The following is a 19866-nucleotide window of genomic DNA, read 5'->3' as shown; positions in this document are numbered from 1 at the left end:
ATTCATTCATGTCATGTTGCTGTAAAGTGTATGTACTATACATGTGTTATGCATAGGGTTAGGGAAAGGTATAGGAATAGAATAGTGGGGCACATTAGAGATAGAGGATGAGAATGTAGGCTTAGCTAGTACAAGGGGTTTTCCAGGCTGGGAGGAGCTACAGGTAGGTGTAGTGCATGACAGTAGAATATAGTGATGGAACTTCCCCTGGACAGCAGAGCCTGGGCAGCCATGCCCCGGGCAAGATGAAGTGAAAGAAGGCAGACAGCTATGGGGGTGAAGCTGCTGAGGAAGGAAGGGACCCCAGGCTGAGTTGCATGCAGGTGGTCACCACCTTAAACAGTAACCATTTGAAGAAGGATCTGGGGCTTACGACTGGGACTAGGCAAAGCTGATATGGCTAGCCTTTTACCTTTTCTTTTTGAAACCGGACAAGGAGAATGGGAGGAAGCTGGTGGACCTCAAGGCATAGACATCACGGGACAGGGATTGTCCAGGAAGAGCAGTGATTGCCAGGATTGGATAGGGATTGTCTAGGAAGAGCAGTGAATGACAGGACAGGAAAGAGATTGTCCAGGAAAAGCAATGATTGCCAGGAACGCAGGGAGAGCCTGTAGGAATGTCACTATGTATTTACTGTGCCGCAACTGTAATGAAAGCCCTGTTACCCAGTAAAGTTGAACTGTTAAGAAAGAACTTTGCATCTGGAGTGGTTTGTGAAACCTGGGGCTCTGGAGCCAGAATGACAGGAGCTGAGGGGACTCCAGCAATCAATATGAGTGTTCGGCTGCGCACGTTGCATGTACAGCAAAAGGGAAAGTATGTTTCATTTGTGGGGCGCCAGGGTGTGAGAGCACTACAGCTCGTTGCCACGACTACCACCCTGGCCGCCTTACATGTGCGCTGTGAGAATTCTTCAGTGCCAACGCCTGGACTGGTGGGCGTGTGACCGACAGTATGTAATTTGCATACATGCGGTCATGTGCCGACTAGATGGACATGGCAAGTGCATTGAGCGAGGCCGGATACAGTCTCATCAGAATGTGGCAGGAAGTAAGCAAATCAGATATTTGAGGTCACATGACCTCTTGCTTCTGCGTCGGCACCGAAGAATCCTCACAGACCTTGTAGCCTAAGGCTGGACAACCCTGTTATCCAATAAAGTTGAACTGTTAAGAAAGGACTTTGCATGTGGAGTTTTTTGTGAAACCTGATTCTCTGGGGCCAGAATGATAGGAACTGAGGGGACTCCAGCAATCAATGTGCGTGTTCAGCTGCGCACGTTGCACATACAGCAAAAGGGACAGTATGTTTCATTTGTGGGGTGCCAGGGTGTGAGAGCACTACAGCTCGTTGTCACGACTACCACCCTGGCTGCCTTACTTGTGCGCTGTGAGAATTCTTCAGTGCTGACACCAGGACCAGCGGGTGTGTGACCGAAAATATGTAATTTGCATATATGCGGTCAAGTGCCAACTAGATGGACACGGCAAGTGCATTGAGCGAGGCCGGATACAGTCTCTTCAGAATGTGGCAGGAAGTTAGCAAATCACATACTTGAGGTCACATGACCTCTTGCTCCTGGCGTCGGCACCAAAGAATAATCACAGGCCTTGTAGCCTAAGGCTGGATAACCCCTTTAATGTCATATTTGTTTTCTAACTATAACAAAAATGGCTGCTTACTTGCAGAAAGTGTCCCATCTGTCCTTGGGTTGTGTTTCGTATTGTAAGGGCTCATTCATACATAATTTTTTCACAAATAAGTTCTATCCATGGTTTTCACCGATAGAATTCAAACCTATTATAGTCTATAGGGCTGTTCAAATGTCCGTTTATTTTTGCAGACTGAGGGAATCAACTCACCAAAGTAAGTCTATGGGTCAGTGATACAAACGAACATCAGTCGGATGCCATCTGTGCACTGATCGTTTTTCACGAACTGTTTGATATGAGAAGGTTGAGAAACCACCATCGTATTTTTTTATTCAAGAAAAACTAATGAATCTCTGATCAAACTCTGATGGTTTAACCCCTTCCCGACCCATGACGCCACGTAGGCGTCATGAAAACCCGTGCCAATCCGACCCATGACGCCTATGTGGCGTCATGGAATGATCGCGTCCCTGCAGATCGGGTGAAGGGGTTAACTCCTATTTTACCCGATCTGCAGGGAGAGGGGGAGTGGTACTTCAGCCCAGGGGGGGTGGCTTCACCCCCCCGTGGCTACGATCGCTCTGATTGGCTGTTGAAAGTGAAACTGCCAATCAGAGCGATTTGTAATATTTCACCTAAAAAACTGGTGAAATATTACAATCCAGCCATGGCCGATGCTGCAATATCATCGGCCATGGCTGGAAATACTAAAGTGACCCCCCCACACCCACCGATCGCCCCCCCAGTCCTCCGTTATGGGGTCCGGTCCCCTCCGTCCGCCTGCCGGCTCCCCCGTCCTCCTGTCCGCTCCCTCCTTGCTCATATCCACCCCCCCTGTGCTCCGATCCCCCCCCCCTGTGCTCCGATCCACCCCCCCACCACCCCTTCATACTTACCGATCCTCCCGGTGTCCGTACGTCTGCTCGCTGGGCGCCGCCATCTTCCAAAATGGCGGGCGCATGCTCAGTGCGCCCGCCGAATCTGCCAGTCGGCAGATTCCTTACAAGTACATTTTGATCGCTGTGGTAGGTTCTATCACAGCGATCAAAATAAAAAAAATAATAAATAACCCCCCCCCCCCTTTATCACCCCCATAGGGACAATAATAAAATAAAGAAATTTATTTTATTTTTTTCCACTAGGGTTAGGGTTAGAACTAGGGGTAGGGTTAGGGGTAGGGTTAGGGTTACGGGTAGGGTTAGGGGTAGGGTTATGGCATGTGCACACAGAGCGGATCGGCCGCGGATCCGCAGTGGATCGGCCGTGGATCCACAGCGGATCGGCCGCGGATCCGCAGCGGATCCGCAGCTGATCCGCAGCAGATGGGCCGCGGATCCGCAGCGGATCGGCAGCGGATCCGCAGCGGATCGGCCGCGGATCCGCAGCGGATTGGCAGCGGATCCGCAGCGGATTGGCAGCGGATCCGCAGCGGATCCGCAGCGGATAGGCAGCGGATCCGCAGCGGATCCGCAGTGGATCCGCAGCGGATTAGCAGTGGATCCGCAGCGGATTGGCCGCGGATCCGCAGCGGATTGGCCGCGGATCCGCAGTGGATTGGCCGCGGATCCGCAGCGGATCGGCAGCGGATTGGCCGCGGATCCGCAGCGGATTGGCCGCGGATCCGCAGCGGATTGGCCGCTGCGAATTCGAAGCAGTTTTCCATCAGGTTTACAGTACCATGTACACCTAAGGAAAACCAAATCCGCTGTGCCCATGGTGCGGAAAATTCCGTGCAGAAACGCTGCATTGTATTTTCCGCAGCATGTCAATTCTTTGTGCGGATTCCGCAGCGTTTTACACCTGTTCCTCAATAGGAATCCGCAGGTGAAATCCGCACAAAAAAACACTGGAAATCTGCTGTAAATCCGCAGGTAAAACGCAGTGCCTTTTACCTGCAGATTTTTCAAAAATCGTGCGGAAAAATCTCACACGAATCCGCAACGTGGGCACATAGCCTTAGGGTTAGGGTTGGAATTAGAGTTAGGGTTGGAATTAGGGCTAGGGTTTGAAATAGGGTTAAGATTAGGCTTGTGGTTAGGGTTACAGATAGGGTTAGGGGTGTGTTGGGGTTACAGTTGTGGTTAGGGTTGGGATTAGGGTTACGGTTGGGATTAGGGTTAGGATTAGGGTTGGAATTAGGGTTACGGGTGTGTTGCGGTTAGGGTTGTGGTTAGGGGTGTGTTGGGGTTAGGGTTGTGATTAGGGTTATGGCTACAGTTGGAATTAGGATTAGGGGTGTGTTGGGGTTAGTGTTGAAGTTAGAATTGAGGGGTTTCCACTGTTTAGGCACATCAGGGGTCTCCAAACGCAACATGGCGCCACCATTGATTCCAGCCAATCTTGCGTTCAAAAAGTCAAATGGTGCTCCCGCCCTTCCAAGCCCCGACGTGCGCCCAAACAGTGGTTTACCCCCACATTTGGGGTACCAGCGTACTCAGGACAAACTGGGCAACAACTGTTGGGGTCCAATTTCTCCTGTTACCCTTGCAAAAATAAAAAATTACTTGCTAAAACATAATTTTTGAGGAAAGAACAATTATTTTTTATTTTCATGGCTCTGCGTTATAAACTTCTGTGAAGCACTTGGGGGTTGAAAGTGCTCACCACACATCTAGATAAGTTCCTTCGGGGGTCTAGTTTCCAAAATGGGGTCACTTGTGGGGTGTTTCTACTGTTTAGGCACATCAGGGGCTCTGCAAATGCAATGTGACGCCCGCAGACCATTCCATCAAAGTCTGCATTTCAAATGTCACTACTTCCCTTCCGAGCCCTGACGTGCACCCAAACAGTGGTTTACCCCCACATATGGGGTATCAGCGTACTCACAACAAACTGGGCAAGAAATATTGGGGTCCAAATTCTCCTGTTACCCTTGTGAAAATAAAAAATTGCTTGCTAAAACATCTTTTTTGAGGAAAGAAAAATGATTTTTTATTTTCACGGCTCTGCGTTGTAAACTTCTGTGAAGCACTTGGGGGTTGAACGTGCTCACCACATATCTAGATAAGTTCCTTGGGGGGTCTAGTTTCCAAAATGGGGTCACTTGTGGGGGGTTTCTACTGTTTAGGCATATCAGGGGCTCTGCAAATGTAACATGATGCCCGCAGACCATTCCATCAAAGTCTGCATTCCAAAACGTCACTACTTCCCTTCCAAGCCCCGGCATGTGCCCAAACAGTGGTTTACCCCCACATATGGGGTATCAGCGTACTCAGGAGAAACTGGACAACAACTTTTGGGGTCCAATTTCTCCTGTTACTCTTGCAAGAATAAAAAAATTCTGGGCTAAAAAAATATTTTTGAGGAAAGGAAACACATTTTTTATTTTCACGGCTCTGCGTTATAAACTTCTGTGAAGCACTTGGGGGTTCAAAGTGCTCACCACACATCTAGATTAGTTCCTTGGGAGGTCTAGTTTCCAAAATGGGGTCACTTGTGCGGGAGCTCCAATGTTTAGGCACACAGGGGCTCTCCAAACGCGACATGGTGTCCGCTAATGATTGGAGCTAATTTTCCATTCAAAAAGCCAAATGGCGTGCCTTCCCTTCCGAGCCCTGCCGTGCGCCCAAACAGTGGTTTACCCCCACATATGGGGTATCATCGTACTCAGGACAAACTGGACAACAACATTTGGGGTCCAATTTCTCCTATTACCCTTGGGAAAATAAAAAATTCTGGGCTAAAAATCATTTTTGAGGAAAGAAAAATTATTTTTTTATTTTCACGGCTCTGCGTTATAAACTTCTGTGAAGCACCTGGGGGTTATAAGTGCTCACTATGCATCTAGATAAGTTCCTTGGGGGGTCTAGTTTCCAAAATGGGGTCACTTGTAGGGGAGCTCCAATGTTTAGGCACACAGGGGCTCTCCAAACGCGACATGGTGTCCGCTAACGATTGGAGCTAATTTTCCATTCAAAAAGTCAAATGGCACGCCTCCCCTTCCGAGCCTTGCCGTGCACCCAAACAGTGGTTTACCCCCACATATGAGGTATCGGCATACTCAGGAGAAATTGCCCAACAAATTTTAGGATCCATTTTATCCTGTTGCCCATGTGAAAATGAAAGAATTGAGGCTAAAAGAAATTTTGTGTGGAAAAAAAAGTACTTTTTCATTTTTGCGGATCAATTTGTGAAGCACCTGGGGGTTTAAAGTGCTCACTATGCCTCTAGATGAGTTCCTTGGGGGGTCTAGTTTCCAAAATGGGGTCACTTGTGGAGGAGCTCCAATGTTTAGGCACACAGGGGCTTTCCAAACGCGACATGGTGTCCGCTAACGATGGAGATAATTTTTCATTCAAAAAGTCAAATGGCGCTCCTTCCCTTCCGAGCCTTACCATGTGCCCAAACAGTGGTTTACCCCCACATGTGAGGTATTGGTGTACTCAGGAGAAATTGCCCAACAAAATTTAGGATCCATTTTATCCTGTTGCCCATGTGAAAATGAAAAACTTGAGGCTAAAATAATTTTTTTGTGAAAGAAAAGTACTTTTTCATTTTTACGGATCAATTTGTGAAGCACCTGGGGGTTTAAAGTGCTCACTATGCTTCTAGATAAGTTCCTTGGGGGGTCTAGTTTCCAAAATGGGGTCACTTGTGGGGGAGCTCCAATGTTTAGGCACACGGGGGCTCTCCAAACGTGACATGGTGTCCGCTAAAGATTGGAGCCAATTTTTCATTCAAAAAGTCAAATGGCGCTCCTTCCCTTCCGAGCCCTGCCGTGCGCCCAAACAGTGGTTTACCCCCACATATGAGGTATCAGCGTACTCAGGACAAATTGGACAACAACGTCCGTGGTCCAGTTTCTCCTTTTACCGCTGGAAAAATAAAAAAATTGTTGCTAAAAGATCATTTTTGTGACTAAAAAGTTAAATGTTCATTTTTTACTTCCATGTTGCTTCTGCTGCTGTGAAACACCTGAAGGGTTAATAAACTTCTTGAATGTGGTTTTGAGCACCTTGAGGGGTGCAGTTTTTAGAATGGTGTCACTTTTGGGTATTTTCAGCCATATAGAACCCTCAAAATGACTTCAAATGTGAGGTGGTCCCTAAAAAAAATGGTTTTGTACATTTTGTTGTAAAAATGAGAAATCACTGGTCAAATTTTAACCCTTATAACTTCCTAGTAAAAAAAAAAATTGTTTCCAAAATTGTGCTGATGTAAAGTAGACATGTGGGAAACGTTATTTATTAACTATTTTGTGTCACATAACTCTCTGGTTTAACAGAATAAAAATTCAAAATGTGAAAATTGCGAAATTTTCAAATTTTTTGCCAAATTTCCGTTTTTTTCACAAATAAACTCAGAAATTATCGACCTAAATTTACCACTAACATGAAGCCCAATATGTCACGAAAAAACAGTCTCAGAATCGCTAGGATCCGTTGAAGCGTTCCTGAGTTATTACCTCATAAAGGGACACTGGTCAGAATTTCAAAAAACGGCAAGGTCATTAAGGCCAAAATAGGCTGGGTCATGAAGGGGTTAAACTAACAATGACCAAACACTGATCAAAAACACTGCTTCACTCAATGATTCTTCCTGTATGCAAACAAATAGTCTTATGTCTGAATGAGTTTAATCCAACAAGGAAAATATCCCAAAATAATAATAAATAAGCTTCAAGCAGATAAACAACCTATTAATCAACCAAGGAACTACTTGAAATAAATAATTAGAAAAAAATCATATAAAATTCTAAATATTTTATTTGACACCAATAGAACAATACACAAAATATTCACTCCCTGAAGAAACAAAACGTGTGAAACACGCGTTGGAGTGTGAGGAGGCAGTATTGGCACCCTCACTATGAGTACTGGTTAGTATATATACTTTTATGCACTATGCACTATGCACTATGCACTTTCTAATTATCTCTAAAGTTGCTTATTTTGCGGGATATTTGTAGCACATGAAATGCCATTGATTTTTCTCTGGCATATATATTGATATGCACCTCCCTTCATCTGTGTCCCACTGTGGATATATACCAATGAGGTACTGCAGCTAAAAACCTTCCTCTTTGCTAACAGTACTTAATATCATAAAAGAAACATTTCTTTATGGACCTATATATATTTGTTGATATTATGAATGCTACAAACTGCTCCTCTTGTTTTTAAATATTTTGTGTATTGTTCTATTGGTGTCAAATAAAATATTTAGAATTTTATATGATTTTTTTCTAATTATTTATTTGAAGTAGTTCCTTGGTTGATTATGTCTGAATGAGCCCTGAAATGAATGAAACTGGGCATCAATACCACACACAACCCGTGGACATATGTGGACTTGAGTGATGCCGAATCGGCATGCCCCACCTGTGCCATAGCAATGAAGCAGCTGTAGACTAATTACATGAGTAATGGGTAACAGCAGCAAAAATATGCCAATCAAAAAATGATAAAAACTTCCATTTTACTAACAAAAGATAATAGGCAAAAAGCTAAACATATCCACAGTTTAACATTGATACCGGACATGTAGACTAAGGTTTCATTGACTGAGTCTAAATTTGAGATATTTGGAGGAAGTATATATGCCACTATGCCACTAAAGAAATCAAAGCCCTTTTGAAATGTCTATTACCAACAGTAAAGCATGGTGGAACATAAGAGCAGATAGGGCTAGAACTTGCTTCATTGTTTATTTGCTTTAGTCTTTGCTCAGTTCTGTTTCTATCCCGTATTTCACAGATTCCACAAACCGTGACTCTCTAGATATGATTGAGCGATGTATATGTCTAGTCTGCCTGGACGCACCAACAGGAGAAGAACTTAATGAAGCAAATAGGGCACTGCAGCTTCTTCATGGTGGAGGGTACGACAAAAATGGAGGCAATCGATGGTATGACAAGCCCATGCAGGTATTTTCAAATCTCATATTTTGTGCTGCATAACCTAAAGGGGCATTAGCACTTGGCTGATTTTTTTTTAGCATTTTTAGAGATGTCCCCTACGTTTAGAAACTAATAATGAAAGTTATTTCATGCCTTTTTTTCTGAATACATATTATTTTTGTAAATATATATATAAAAGGCTATAAGGTGGTTTCATCTATGTATAATCTTGCCAACCAATTCATTACGGACCTTGCTCAGATATCTAATAAGAAGGAGGGGAAAATGCAGATGTTTCAGAACAAACACGCATTCAGCAAATGGACCATTAGGAATTTGTGTTGGAAAAGAACCACTTCCATCTGTTCTCAACTACAAACTTACTAAAGTAATCAGATGTGATCCCTTCAGACCTTTTCTTGCTAGAGTTTTGGCCAGTGTATAAGAAAGCTCATTAAAATCAGAGACATGTTACAGAATCCTTTGCCCAGGCCATGCAAAAAACAACTAATTTTCAAATGATTAATTTCTTTATCTTTTTGGAAATTAAACTGTAAATGATCGCACACATTTAATGCTAAAGGGAACCGTACAGATATTTCATGCTTCCCCTCTGGGTGCAGCATGCATTGAGTGTTATTTCTGATTATTGAGTCATTTGGCCAATCTCCCACTTTATTTTTCTAGGAGTATCAGCTCTGTTCAGGAACTGTCCTGCCTGCATTCAAAATAGACTCAAATAAACATTTTCTACCATTTTGCAGCTTTACGTGTACAGTCTGTGAAACTCCTGTGTATGACAGGCTGTCCTGTAACTCCTGATATAGACCCAACAGAATACTGTTCCTGGCTTTTTCAGATCTGCACTACATCTCCCTTCTCTTAGTGCTAAGGTGTCAGCACATATTAGACTAAGGCTGGGATGAGGAGTATTTCATGGTCTGCATATGGACCGCAATGCTTGGGTCTCCTGATCCAAACTTACAGCCTCATATGTGTTTTTGAGACTGTAAGTTCATGTCGGGGGGGACCTGTGATCAGTCTGAGCATTACAGCCCATATACAGACTGTAAAGTCTGTTCATCTGAACCGGACCTAAGATTGGACACATCTGCTGATTTTCACAGGTCTAACAACACTCTAATGTGTATTAGATGTTCAGGCTATGTCAGAAAAAATAATCAAGTATGTTGAATTTGCCAGACACAGAGAACACAATTGTTTACTGGTCCCTAAAACAGCTTATCAATCAAAGAGAGTTGGTCATCCACTTCTCTACTTTGATGGCCTTTCCTATAGTTAGGCAATCAGTTTTTAAGTTTTAGATACCCCCCTTTAATTCAAGGTAACTGCTAAAATATGATTACTTTGAAGGGTGTGGAGTGATAGATAGATAGATAGATAGATAGATAGATAGATAGATAGATAGATAGATAGATAGATAGATAGATAGATAGATAGATAGAACTCTATGTGACTGAGGACTGCCCAATCCTGACATTGTGCGATACAAAAACTTCCACAATTTCTCTATCTTCCCCATGCGAGATAGTGGTCATATGAATGAATGAATGAATGAATGAATGCAATTTGCATACTTGTGGTTATGTGTCACCTAGACTCTCCTCTGCAAGACCATTGAGAAGTGGCATAGCATCTCATCTTCACGTGACTGCATGTATGCAGATTGTGTGATTGGCATAATACAAGGGAATCGTGACCATACATGCATTGCATACTGTCATTGTTCTGCAGTCCCATGGAGTGACTGCAAACTTCTCAGCGCAGCAAATCCCTTTAATTCATCAGTAAACTTGTAACAACTTTTGCTAAACAATCAGAGGAGACTATACAAGCAACAACGTCAAGATCATTTGTAACTGTTTTGGGGTTTCTGTTTTGATTGTTTTTTAGATAGCATTAAAGCGCCCTTATTTTGGGGTATTAAATCTTGATGACAGGTTCTCTTTTAAAATCATCAAAATTTCCATATTGAACTGAACACACAATGTAATAGAACGGAATAAAATGGGCTTTTTCAATTTTTTATTATTTTTTTAACTTGCCTTTTCCATTGCAAAGATAAAGATATTAGCAATATGGATGAGCTAGCCTGAACGGGAAAGATCGGGGTCCATCCGAACATCTAGTGTTGATTACCGAACCCCAAAAATAGATTTTTTACTGTATGTTTGGTTTTCTGCTCGGGTACTGCAGCACTGCCAATCAACTTGTTTTTAGACTGTAGGCACTTCCAGAGCCATCACAGCTATGACGTGTGTTGGCATGGCTTAAATGGCAGGCGCATTACGTGATCCGGCCTGAATAATGGCTGGATCACGAATGCTGCCGCCATTATGCTCTCATTAGTGTAGATGCAGCTGGATTGAGGGACAGATTGTGACTGCGCACTCTGCACTCTGCAAAAAAAAGGCTGTGTGTATTCTGCAACCCTGATGACTGGAGAAAGTGCACAGTTAGCACCTGATGATGGTCATTCGGATTCCACCTTGCCTTCTTGCAAATCAGCCAAGCTTTTTGGGCCCCAAGTCATGCGGCAGTCTCTTCTGTTTTTTGACTCCACTGGCTGTTGTTCCATGGCCCATCTGCCTAATCCTACCCCATTAGTGGCAGAGACTTAGTGCACTGATGCCCAACCACTTGTTATATTAGAGGATGAGTATGTGGGAAGGCTGGTGCACCACCACAGGACATGTCAGATGATGATGAAACTCAGTTGCCAACTGCAGTTTTTTTCTGCAATGTGCAGACTGGCGAAGGAGGGTAGGGTTGAGGAGTTCGTGGAAGCTGATGTGGGGGATGATGAGATCCAAGACGTTACGTGGAGCGAGGCCATCCTAGTTACGTGCACAGTTCGGAGAAAGGGGAGGTTCTTAAACTCTTCTGTTTGGGGGCCAAATCCCACAATGCGCAGGAGCTATGGACTAGGATCAAACAGCAGACACATGAGTGGTTGGTGCTGGTGAACCTCAAGCCCAGCCTGGTGGTGTGCGATAATGGGCAAAATCTCGTAGGTACTTTGGCACGTGCACAAGTTTCACAAGCAGACACAAAATCTATAATATCCTTATGCATAGTGGACCACCAAAAGAGTCTAGCAACTGCCTTCTGGGTGGCAGTGACCCCAGGATAACCACTCAACACAAAATCATGGAATTCTTGTAAAAGGTGTAATCTAAGATACACAGGGACAAACAGCTAGCATTCAGGGGTATTGGAAGGAGCCAAGGTCTGAGCAGTATGGATCTCAGCTTCCAGCTCAGAGGAAACCATGGCCACAACAACACCCTGAGGAAGAATGAAGGAAGGAGGTTCTGGAGGAGACACAGAATCAAGACTGCGAAACAGGGCATCCGCCTTCACATTCTTAGATCCTGATCTGAACATAATAAAAAAATTGAATCGTGAAAAAAACAAGGACCATCAGGCCTGTCTAGGTGTCAACCGCTTGGCAGATTCAATATAAGCAAGATTTTTGTGATCTGTCACCACGGTGACTGGATGAACAGCTCCCTCCAAAAAATGCCTCCACTCTTCAAAGGTCAACTTGACTGCAAGCAACTCCCGATTACCCACATCATAGTTTTTCTCAGCAAGAGAAAATTGTTTAGAGAAGATGGCACATGGTCGCAGGTTAGTTATAGTCTCAGGACCTTGAGACAATACAGCCCCCACCCTGACCTCAGAAGCATCTACTGTTAGGGTTGGTGGAACGCACCGAATATATTTATTAGATGGGATAGGTGCGTTCACAACCCGGTATCCACCGTGCAGGGAAGAACCTGCTGCTAAGTAAGGCGGCAAAGCAAATTAGAATAAACGAACTCTGTTACTTCACAGAGCCCGTAGTAAAGAGAACACTGTGCCATGTTTAGCTCACAGGGGACACAGCTACTGTGTAGAGCTGACAGTGGTCATTCAGTCCAACCAACATGCAGCTCCTCTCCGGTGGAGCCGGAATTCTATCGGCTATTAACGGATAGACTCGACCCCGGGGAGGCTCAGCACCAGGCAAGAGGTCAATAGGACAGTCATAGGGGCGGTGAGGCGGAAGGGTCTCCGCAGCCCTTTTGGAGAACACGTCCGCATAGGGCCAATAGTGCTTGGGGAGAGAGGAAAGATCTGTGGGTACCTCTGTTGTAGCAACTTGAACGCACTCCCTCTGACATCTACCCTCACAGGATTTACTCCATCCCCAAATTCTCCCTGAGGACCACTCTATATGAGGAGAATGAAAACGTAGCCATGGTATCCCCAACAGGACCTCAATAATTCCCTCAGGAATGACTAATAGGGAGATAATCTCCTGATGTGATGGAGACACAGAAAGAGTGAAAGGAATGGTTTGGTGGGTAATCTGTGAGGGTAGTGTCGACCCATTTACGACTCGAACGGTTACTGGTTTGGTGAGCATCACCAGGGGTATTGCGTGACGCTGGGCGAAAGTGGATGACATAAAATTACCCTCCGCCCCAGAGTCCACGCATAGCTCTACCATAAGAGTGTATGGGCTTATGGTAATTGTCCCCTTGAAGGACAACTTAGAGGCAAACGTCGCCGTGTCTAGTGTACCTCCTCCAACTGCCACTAGACGCTGACGTTTCCCCGACCGCTGAGGACACTTGGAGGCAAGATGTCCTGACTGTCGGCAAACATGACAGACCTTAAGTGCACAAGAGGGCTGGGACTTGGATCTCGCTCATGTCACCTCTATGGCCTCATGTGACTCGGACGCCTGGACTGGAGATTCCAAAGGTCTGGCGAAGGTGGGAGCCAGCCGAAACCTTTGCCTACACTGGGCTCCCTCCAACCTTCGCTCGTGAAAACTAAGGTCTATGCGAGTTGATACAGCTATGAGCTCCTCCAGTGTGGCGGGAATCTCCCTAGTGGCCAAAGTGTCCTTCACATGGTCAGCCAGCCCCCTCCAAAATACGGGAATGAGGGTTTTATCTGGCCATTCCAACTCAGACGCTAATGTCCGGAAGTGAACGGCAAAATGGATGACCATGGTTGAACCCTGAGTCAAAGCCAGCAGTTGGAGCGCTGTATCATGGGTGACTTGGGGTCCTACATAGACCTGTTTCAGAGTGTCCAGAAACCGAGGAACACTCCGCACCACATGATCGTTGCGCTCCACAGCGGCATAGCCCACTCCAATGCTCTGTCCGACAGGAGAGAGATTATGAATCCCACCTTTACCCGCTCTGTGGGAAAACGTGCAGCCAGGAGCTCGAGGTGTATACCACATTGGCTCATGAAACCCCCTACAGGACTTACTGTCCCCAGAGTATCTCTCAGGCAATGGGAGGTGAGATAAAGTCGGAACAGAGGTGGCAGTGGGTAAAGCTGCTGCAGCCATGCTAGCAGCCTGAACAGCTATTGCGGTAACATCCACCGCCGAGGTTGCACACTCAAGAGACGCCAACCGGCCCTCCAGCAGCTGGATATACCCCTGCAATCGCTGTTCATCCGCCATTACTTAGCCAGATCCTGGTGCTAGTGTACTGTTAGGGTTGGCAGAACGCACCGAATATATTTATTAGATGGGTTAGGTGCGTTCGCAACCCGGGATCCACCGTGCAGGAAAGAACCTGCTGCTAAGTAAGGCGGCGAAGCAAATTAGAATAAACGAACTCTGTTACTTCACAGAGCCCGTAGTAAAGAGAACGCTGTGCCCTGTTTAGCTCACAGGGGACACGGCTACTGTGTAGAGCCGACAGTGGTCATGCAGTCCAACCAACACGCAGCTCCTCTCCGGTGGAGCCGGAATTCTATCGGCTATTAGCCAGCCCTGAATTCACACAAACTCCCCGCCGGAGGTGCCAGTATTCTAGGGGCTTATTTCAGTCGGGTCCCTGACTGCATACACAAAACTCCTTGCCGGAGGTGCCAGCATTCTAGGGGCTTATTTCAGCCGGGTCCTGACCACACACACGACCACACTGGCGCTGAGCTCGTACATATTTGACACTAGCGCATGGCCGTGCTGTCATGAGAACCTTATATAGCTGCAGCACCTACAGGACCTTCCAAGAAGGACCAATGGAAGGCTGCCACAGAACTTGATCAGGGACAGGACCTTCCTGGAGGACCAATGGAAGTTGCTGCAGTACCTGAGCATGTGACCCTTGATCTCCACTGAGAGATCTTACCCTGGGCATGCTCAGTGTGTGCAAAGCAGGACTTAGTCCCAGAAAAGCCTGCTCGCCGCAGATCAGTGCAGGGTACAATAGCAGAGCCTGGAGAGACAGCAGTAACCCTTTGCTTCACCGAGTCCGTAAAAAAGAGTTTTCTTTATTCACAAACTTTAAACATGGAGGATACAGACTTCAGCACGAACCATATGGGTAAGAATCTCAATGCATTTCTGGAGACTAAGCTCCCTTAATCATGACTCATGGTCATGATTAAGAGAGCTTAGTCTCCAGAAATGCGTTGAGATTCTTACCCATATGGTTCGTGCTGAAGTCTGTATCCTCCATGTTTAAAGTTTGTGAATAAAGAAAACTCTTTTTTATGGACTCGGTGAAGCTGGACATTCTTTTCTTTTTTGGACTTTATACGCCTGGACACAGCGGGTCCATGCTCCTGAGGTTTGATTTATGCATCATGGGTGAGCTGGTTTATATTCCTTCTTTCTAAGTAACCCTTTGCACAGTATCAGACTCAGTGAGACGCTGGGACCGACATCTCCGCTGAGCAGGCTCCACTGCGGCCAATGCAGAATGGGAGACCGCAGCAGACACGGCTCGAGATTCCCCCTGTACAGCAGCGGGAACTCAATTCCTAACATCTACCTCAACAATAAATGGCCTCTGGAGGTCTGGTTGCACCAGAACAGGAGCAGACAAAAAACGTTTCTTTAAATTTTCAAAAGCCCCAACCACTTCCAATGACCAAACCTTTAGCTCCGCTCCTTTATGAGTGAGGTCCGTAAGAGGCTTGACAATCTGAGAAAATTCTGTAATACATTTTCTGTAATAATTTCAGAATCCTAAAATGTGCTGCAGAGACTTAAGGCCGCTGGGTTGAACCCAATCAATGATGGCTTTAACTTTCCCAGGATCCATCTTAAACCTGGAGGCTGACACAATGAAACTCAAAAATAATATTTCTTGAACAGAAAATTTTTCAATTTTAGCGAACAATCAATTATCCCTCAACCTTTGCAAAACCAAACGGACATGTTTATGATGTGAATCCAGGTCAGGTGAGAAAATCAGAATGTCATCCAAATAATCCACAATAAATCTCCCAAATATAATCAGAAAAAATATCATTCATCAAATTTTGAAAAACTGCAGGTGCATTTGTTAGACCAAAAAGGCATGACAACATTTTCAAAGAGACCTTCAGACGTTAAAAATGCTGTCCTCCACTCATCACCCTCACGAATCCATATAAGATTATATGCCCCTCTAAGATCTAGTTTGGAAAACCATTTGGCCCCAGAAAGTTGATTATATAGATCGGGAATGAGTGGAAGTGGATAAGTATTTTAAACTATCATTTTATTTAATTCTGAATGAAATCGAGGCAGGGACGAAGACCTCCATCTTTCTTTTTAACAAAAAATAATTTGTGGATGAGGAATGGCAAACATGACCTTTATATAAACTCTCACTAATATAATCTTTCATGGCTGTCCATTCAGGGCCAGACAAGTTATACACGCGGGCCTTGGGTAGTTTGGCATTAGGAATGAGATTAATTGCACAGTCATAGGGGTGGTGAGGAGGTAATATCTCAGACTCTTTTTCCCAAAGAAATCTCCAAAGTCTTTCAGGTATTTCGGGAGACCCTCCAAACTAACGGAACAAACATACAAAGGTTGTTCCCAACACAATTCCAGCAGGTAAATTGTCCAAAACATAACGGGAGTTATTTTCTGTATGAACAGATCCCACCTTGAGTGTGAACTCCACCGTAACCAACCAAACCAGATTTTTGAGCAAAGCTGTTCTGTCAATGGACACAATTTGAATGGGGCTTTCTAGCTTAACTGTCCCTAATCCTAACTTCAGAACCAGTTCTGCATCTATGAAATTAGCAGCAGATCCGCAGTCAATAAAGGCAAATGTGAACAGACACTGATCTTGAAAAAGAAGTTCAGCATTCAACAACACCTTATCAGAGGAGTAAAAGGGTACTATCACGCTGCTACAATGCAGGTAGAAGCTAGCTCCGCTAAGTGGCAATAGAGTGGAGAGAGGTCATGCACACAGGTGAAGCAGACCTGCCGTGCAGCAGCGAAGTTACCACCAGGTGGCAGCAAACAAGTCAAACAAGCCGGGTAAAATCCAAGACTGTAGCGCAGTACCAAAGGAATAAGCAAAGTCAGAGACAAGCCAGGCGATTAGTAACGGTCAGGAGCGGATATGCCAAAGACAAGAGACAAAAGCAGGTTAGGGTCCAAGCCGAGCTCAAGTACCAAGAAGTCCAGACACAGAGGTGACACACAGAGACAGGACAGGGATCAAGGTGTAACACAGACACGGTTCTAGTCAGGAATAACAGCAGAACAAGTCAGGGTGTAACAGAGTCAGCTATTCATGCTGTAGGCAGAACTTTAACTGACACCGCCTGCAGGATGCAGTGAAGGGAAATAGCCAGGCTGAAGTCAAAACGAGGCAGAGAAAAGTTAACCTTGACATGATCAGACCGGGAAAGAAAGACAGAATACAAAACCCGGTCTGGATCATGACAGGTACCTGTAAGTTTGAGTGACCTCCTCAACAATCACTGAGACTTAGGCGTTTCCCAACGGTTTGCTTTCTGCAGGTTGTGCCAAGCAATCCTTTAAAAAATGTCCAGCTTGGCCGCAATAGAGACAGAGTCCAAGATCCCGCTGGCATTTCCTCTCCTTAATCTTACAGCTGGCAGCACCAACCTCCATAAGTTCCACCTCAAGTGCACAAACTGGGCCAGTTGGACAAAATGGAGCCTCTTTTTGCACCTCGCGTCTCTCCTGCATCCTCCGATCCATGCGGATAGCCTGAGTCATGACCTCCACCAAACAAGCAGGTGGAGCATGTAGAGCCAGAGCGTACTTAAGAGTCTCCGAAAGACCCCTGAGGAATTGGCATCTGAGAGCTGCGTCATTCCACAGGACCTCAGAAGACCACTAATGAAACTCTGTACAATAGCTTTCTACTGTGTGGTTCCCCTTTGATAGGTTCATGATCCTTGTCTCAGCCACCTTGACCCTGTCAGGTTTGTCATAGATCTGTCCTAAAGTGTCAAAAAAAAGGCATCCACCAAAAGACATTCAGGAGCAAGAGAGGGTAGGGAAAATGCCCAGGTCTGGGGACTCCCGCAAAAGTGACATTATAATTCCCACCCACTGTGACTCATTCCCTGATTACCGGGGGTGCAAGGAAAACAATTTGCAACTCTTTAAAAATTCTTAACTGGCCCTTTTCTCCTGAAAACTCGTCAGGGAGTGCAATAGCAGGTTCAGGGGGGCTGAACGAGGCGTCAGATGGTACAGGAGTCATAACAGCGGTCTGAGGAGAGGGATTCTGAGAGGCAGTAAGAGTACCAGAAATCTGGCCCTGTAACTGAGCATGAGAGGAAGCCAGTTTGTGTTGTTCCAAGGCTAAATCTTGGACTAACTGAGTCATGTTTGCCACCTGATCACACAAAGTATGTAACGGATCCATAGGTGTGAAACTGAAATTTTTTTAACGATCAATAGTAATGTGACGTGAGTCGCAGCAGTAAATATATATATACTACTTACTGTAAGTAAAGGGAGGTCAAAGAATCTGAGGTCAAGTCCAGAAAATGGCACAGTATGACAAAGGGTAGTCAGAGACAAAGTCCAATACATGAGCCGAGGTCAGGAAAGCCAGAGAGACAAACAGATGCAGGGAGCAGGCACAAGCAAAGTCAGGTCACAAGCAAAGGGTCAGAGTCCAGTAAGAAAATCAAGTCAAGCAGGGTCAGGCACAGAGTGCAGAGGGATTAATGATCCACAGGCAACAGCAAGTATACGATTGACACTGGGAGAAGGAACTAACATGCTTAAGTAGAAGCCTGATTAATAGTATTGAGCATTCCGATACCGCAAGTATCGGGTATCGGACGATATTTGCGGTATCGGAATTCCGATACCGAGTTCCGATATTTTTGCGATATCGGGAATCGGGATCGGAATGCATATTCATGTATAAAATAAAGAATAAAAATAAAAAATAGGGATATACTCACCCTCTGACGCTCCCTGGTTGTAACCGCTGCAACCGGCAGCCTCCGTTCCTAAGAATGAGTGAGTGAAGGACCTGCGATGACGTCGCGGTCTTGTGATTGGTTGCGTGAGCGGTCACATGAGCGGTCATGCGACCAATCACAAGCCGCCACGTCATCGAAGGTCCTTCACTCGCTCATTCTTAGGAACGGAGGCTGCCGGTTAACACCGCTAGGTCCAGGGTCCGCCGGAGGGGTGAGTATATCCATATTTTTTTTTTTTTATTCTTTATTTTTTACATGAATATGGATCCCAGGGCCTGAAGGAGAGTTTCCTCTCCTTCAGACCCTGGGAACCATCCAGGATAGCTTCCGATACTTGTGTCCCATTGACTTGTATTGGTATCAGGTATCGGCGATATCCAATATTTTTCGGATATCGGCCGATACTATCCGATACCGATACTTTCAAGTATCGGAAGGTATCGCTCAACACTACTGATTAAGGAAAATGAACACGGTAATTGCAGACTGACAGCCCTGACATAAAGTAACAAAAAGACAGAGACAGCGTGGAAATCATGACAACAAAGCTATTTTTCATTGTCACATTCCAAGAGACAGTATTTTTTATTTTTTTATCAACATAGCTGAATAAGGGCTTGTTTTTTTCAGGATGAGTTTGTTGTATTATTAAATAGTATCATTTTGGGGTACATATAGCTTACCATCAAACTTTTATTAACTCTTTATAGTGAGAAAAAAATAAAAACAAACAGCATTTCTGTTTGCTGTGCGGTACAGCGGCTCACTCGGCTGGACACAGAGGTATAACTGGAACACTGTCTCTTTAAGAAAAGGCTTGGTTTATTGTAGCAGCATAAGCCAAGATGGGAAAGTAAACATGGCCCTCTGAGCATAACAGCAAAACAAAGAAACAAAAAAAACATAGTCCTTTTTCAAGCGGAGATCAGCCCGCTCAGAGGCAGCAATATCCACGGTTCAGATTGAGCACACAACTTCCTGGAGTGTTCTATCTCCAGGCAACCACTGAACACCAGAAGCTCTGGCAGGCATCCATTTAAGCCCAGACCATGTGACTCCTCCATCATGTGAATGATCACATGATCTCGACATAACACAGGTCCTGTCAGAACACTGCAG

The 19866-nt window shown here is 45.1% G+C and overlaps 1 protein-coding gene across 1 annotated transcript in view; it reads left to right on the top strand.

Annotated features, from left to right (window-relative positions):
- The window catches only part of CHAT (choline O-acetyltransferase), a 327907-nt gene that overhangs the window by 174787 nt on the left and 133254 nt on the right, over positions 1-19866 (top strand). The window contains exon 8 of the mRNA XM_077259349.1: positions 8351-8520. Within this exon, the coding sequence (XP_077115464.1) occupies positions 8351-8520 (170 nt within the window). The remainder of the gene's footprint in view (positions 1-8350; positions 8521-19866) is intronic.

This window comes from Ranitomeya variabilis, chromosome 4, assembly GCF_051348905.1.
Source record: "Ranitomeya variabilis isolate aRanVar5 chromosome 4, aRanVar5.hap1, whole genome shotgun sequence".
In the NCBI taxonomy this organism is placed as follows: domain Eukaryota; kingdom Metazoa; phylum Chordata; class Amphibia; order Anura; family Dendrobatidae; genus Ranitomeya; species Ranitomeya variabilis.
Note: the sequence above shows the minus strand (reverse complement) of the source record. Positions and strands in the feature narration are given on the sequence as shown.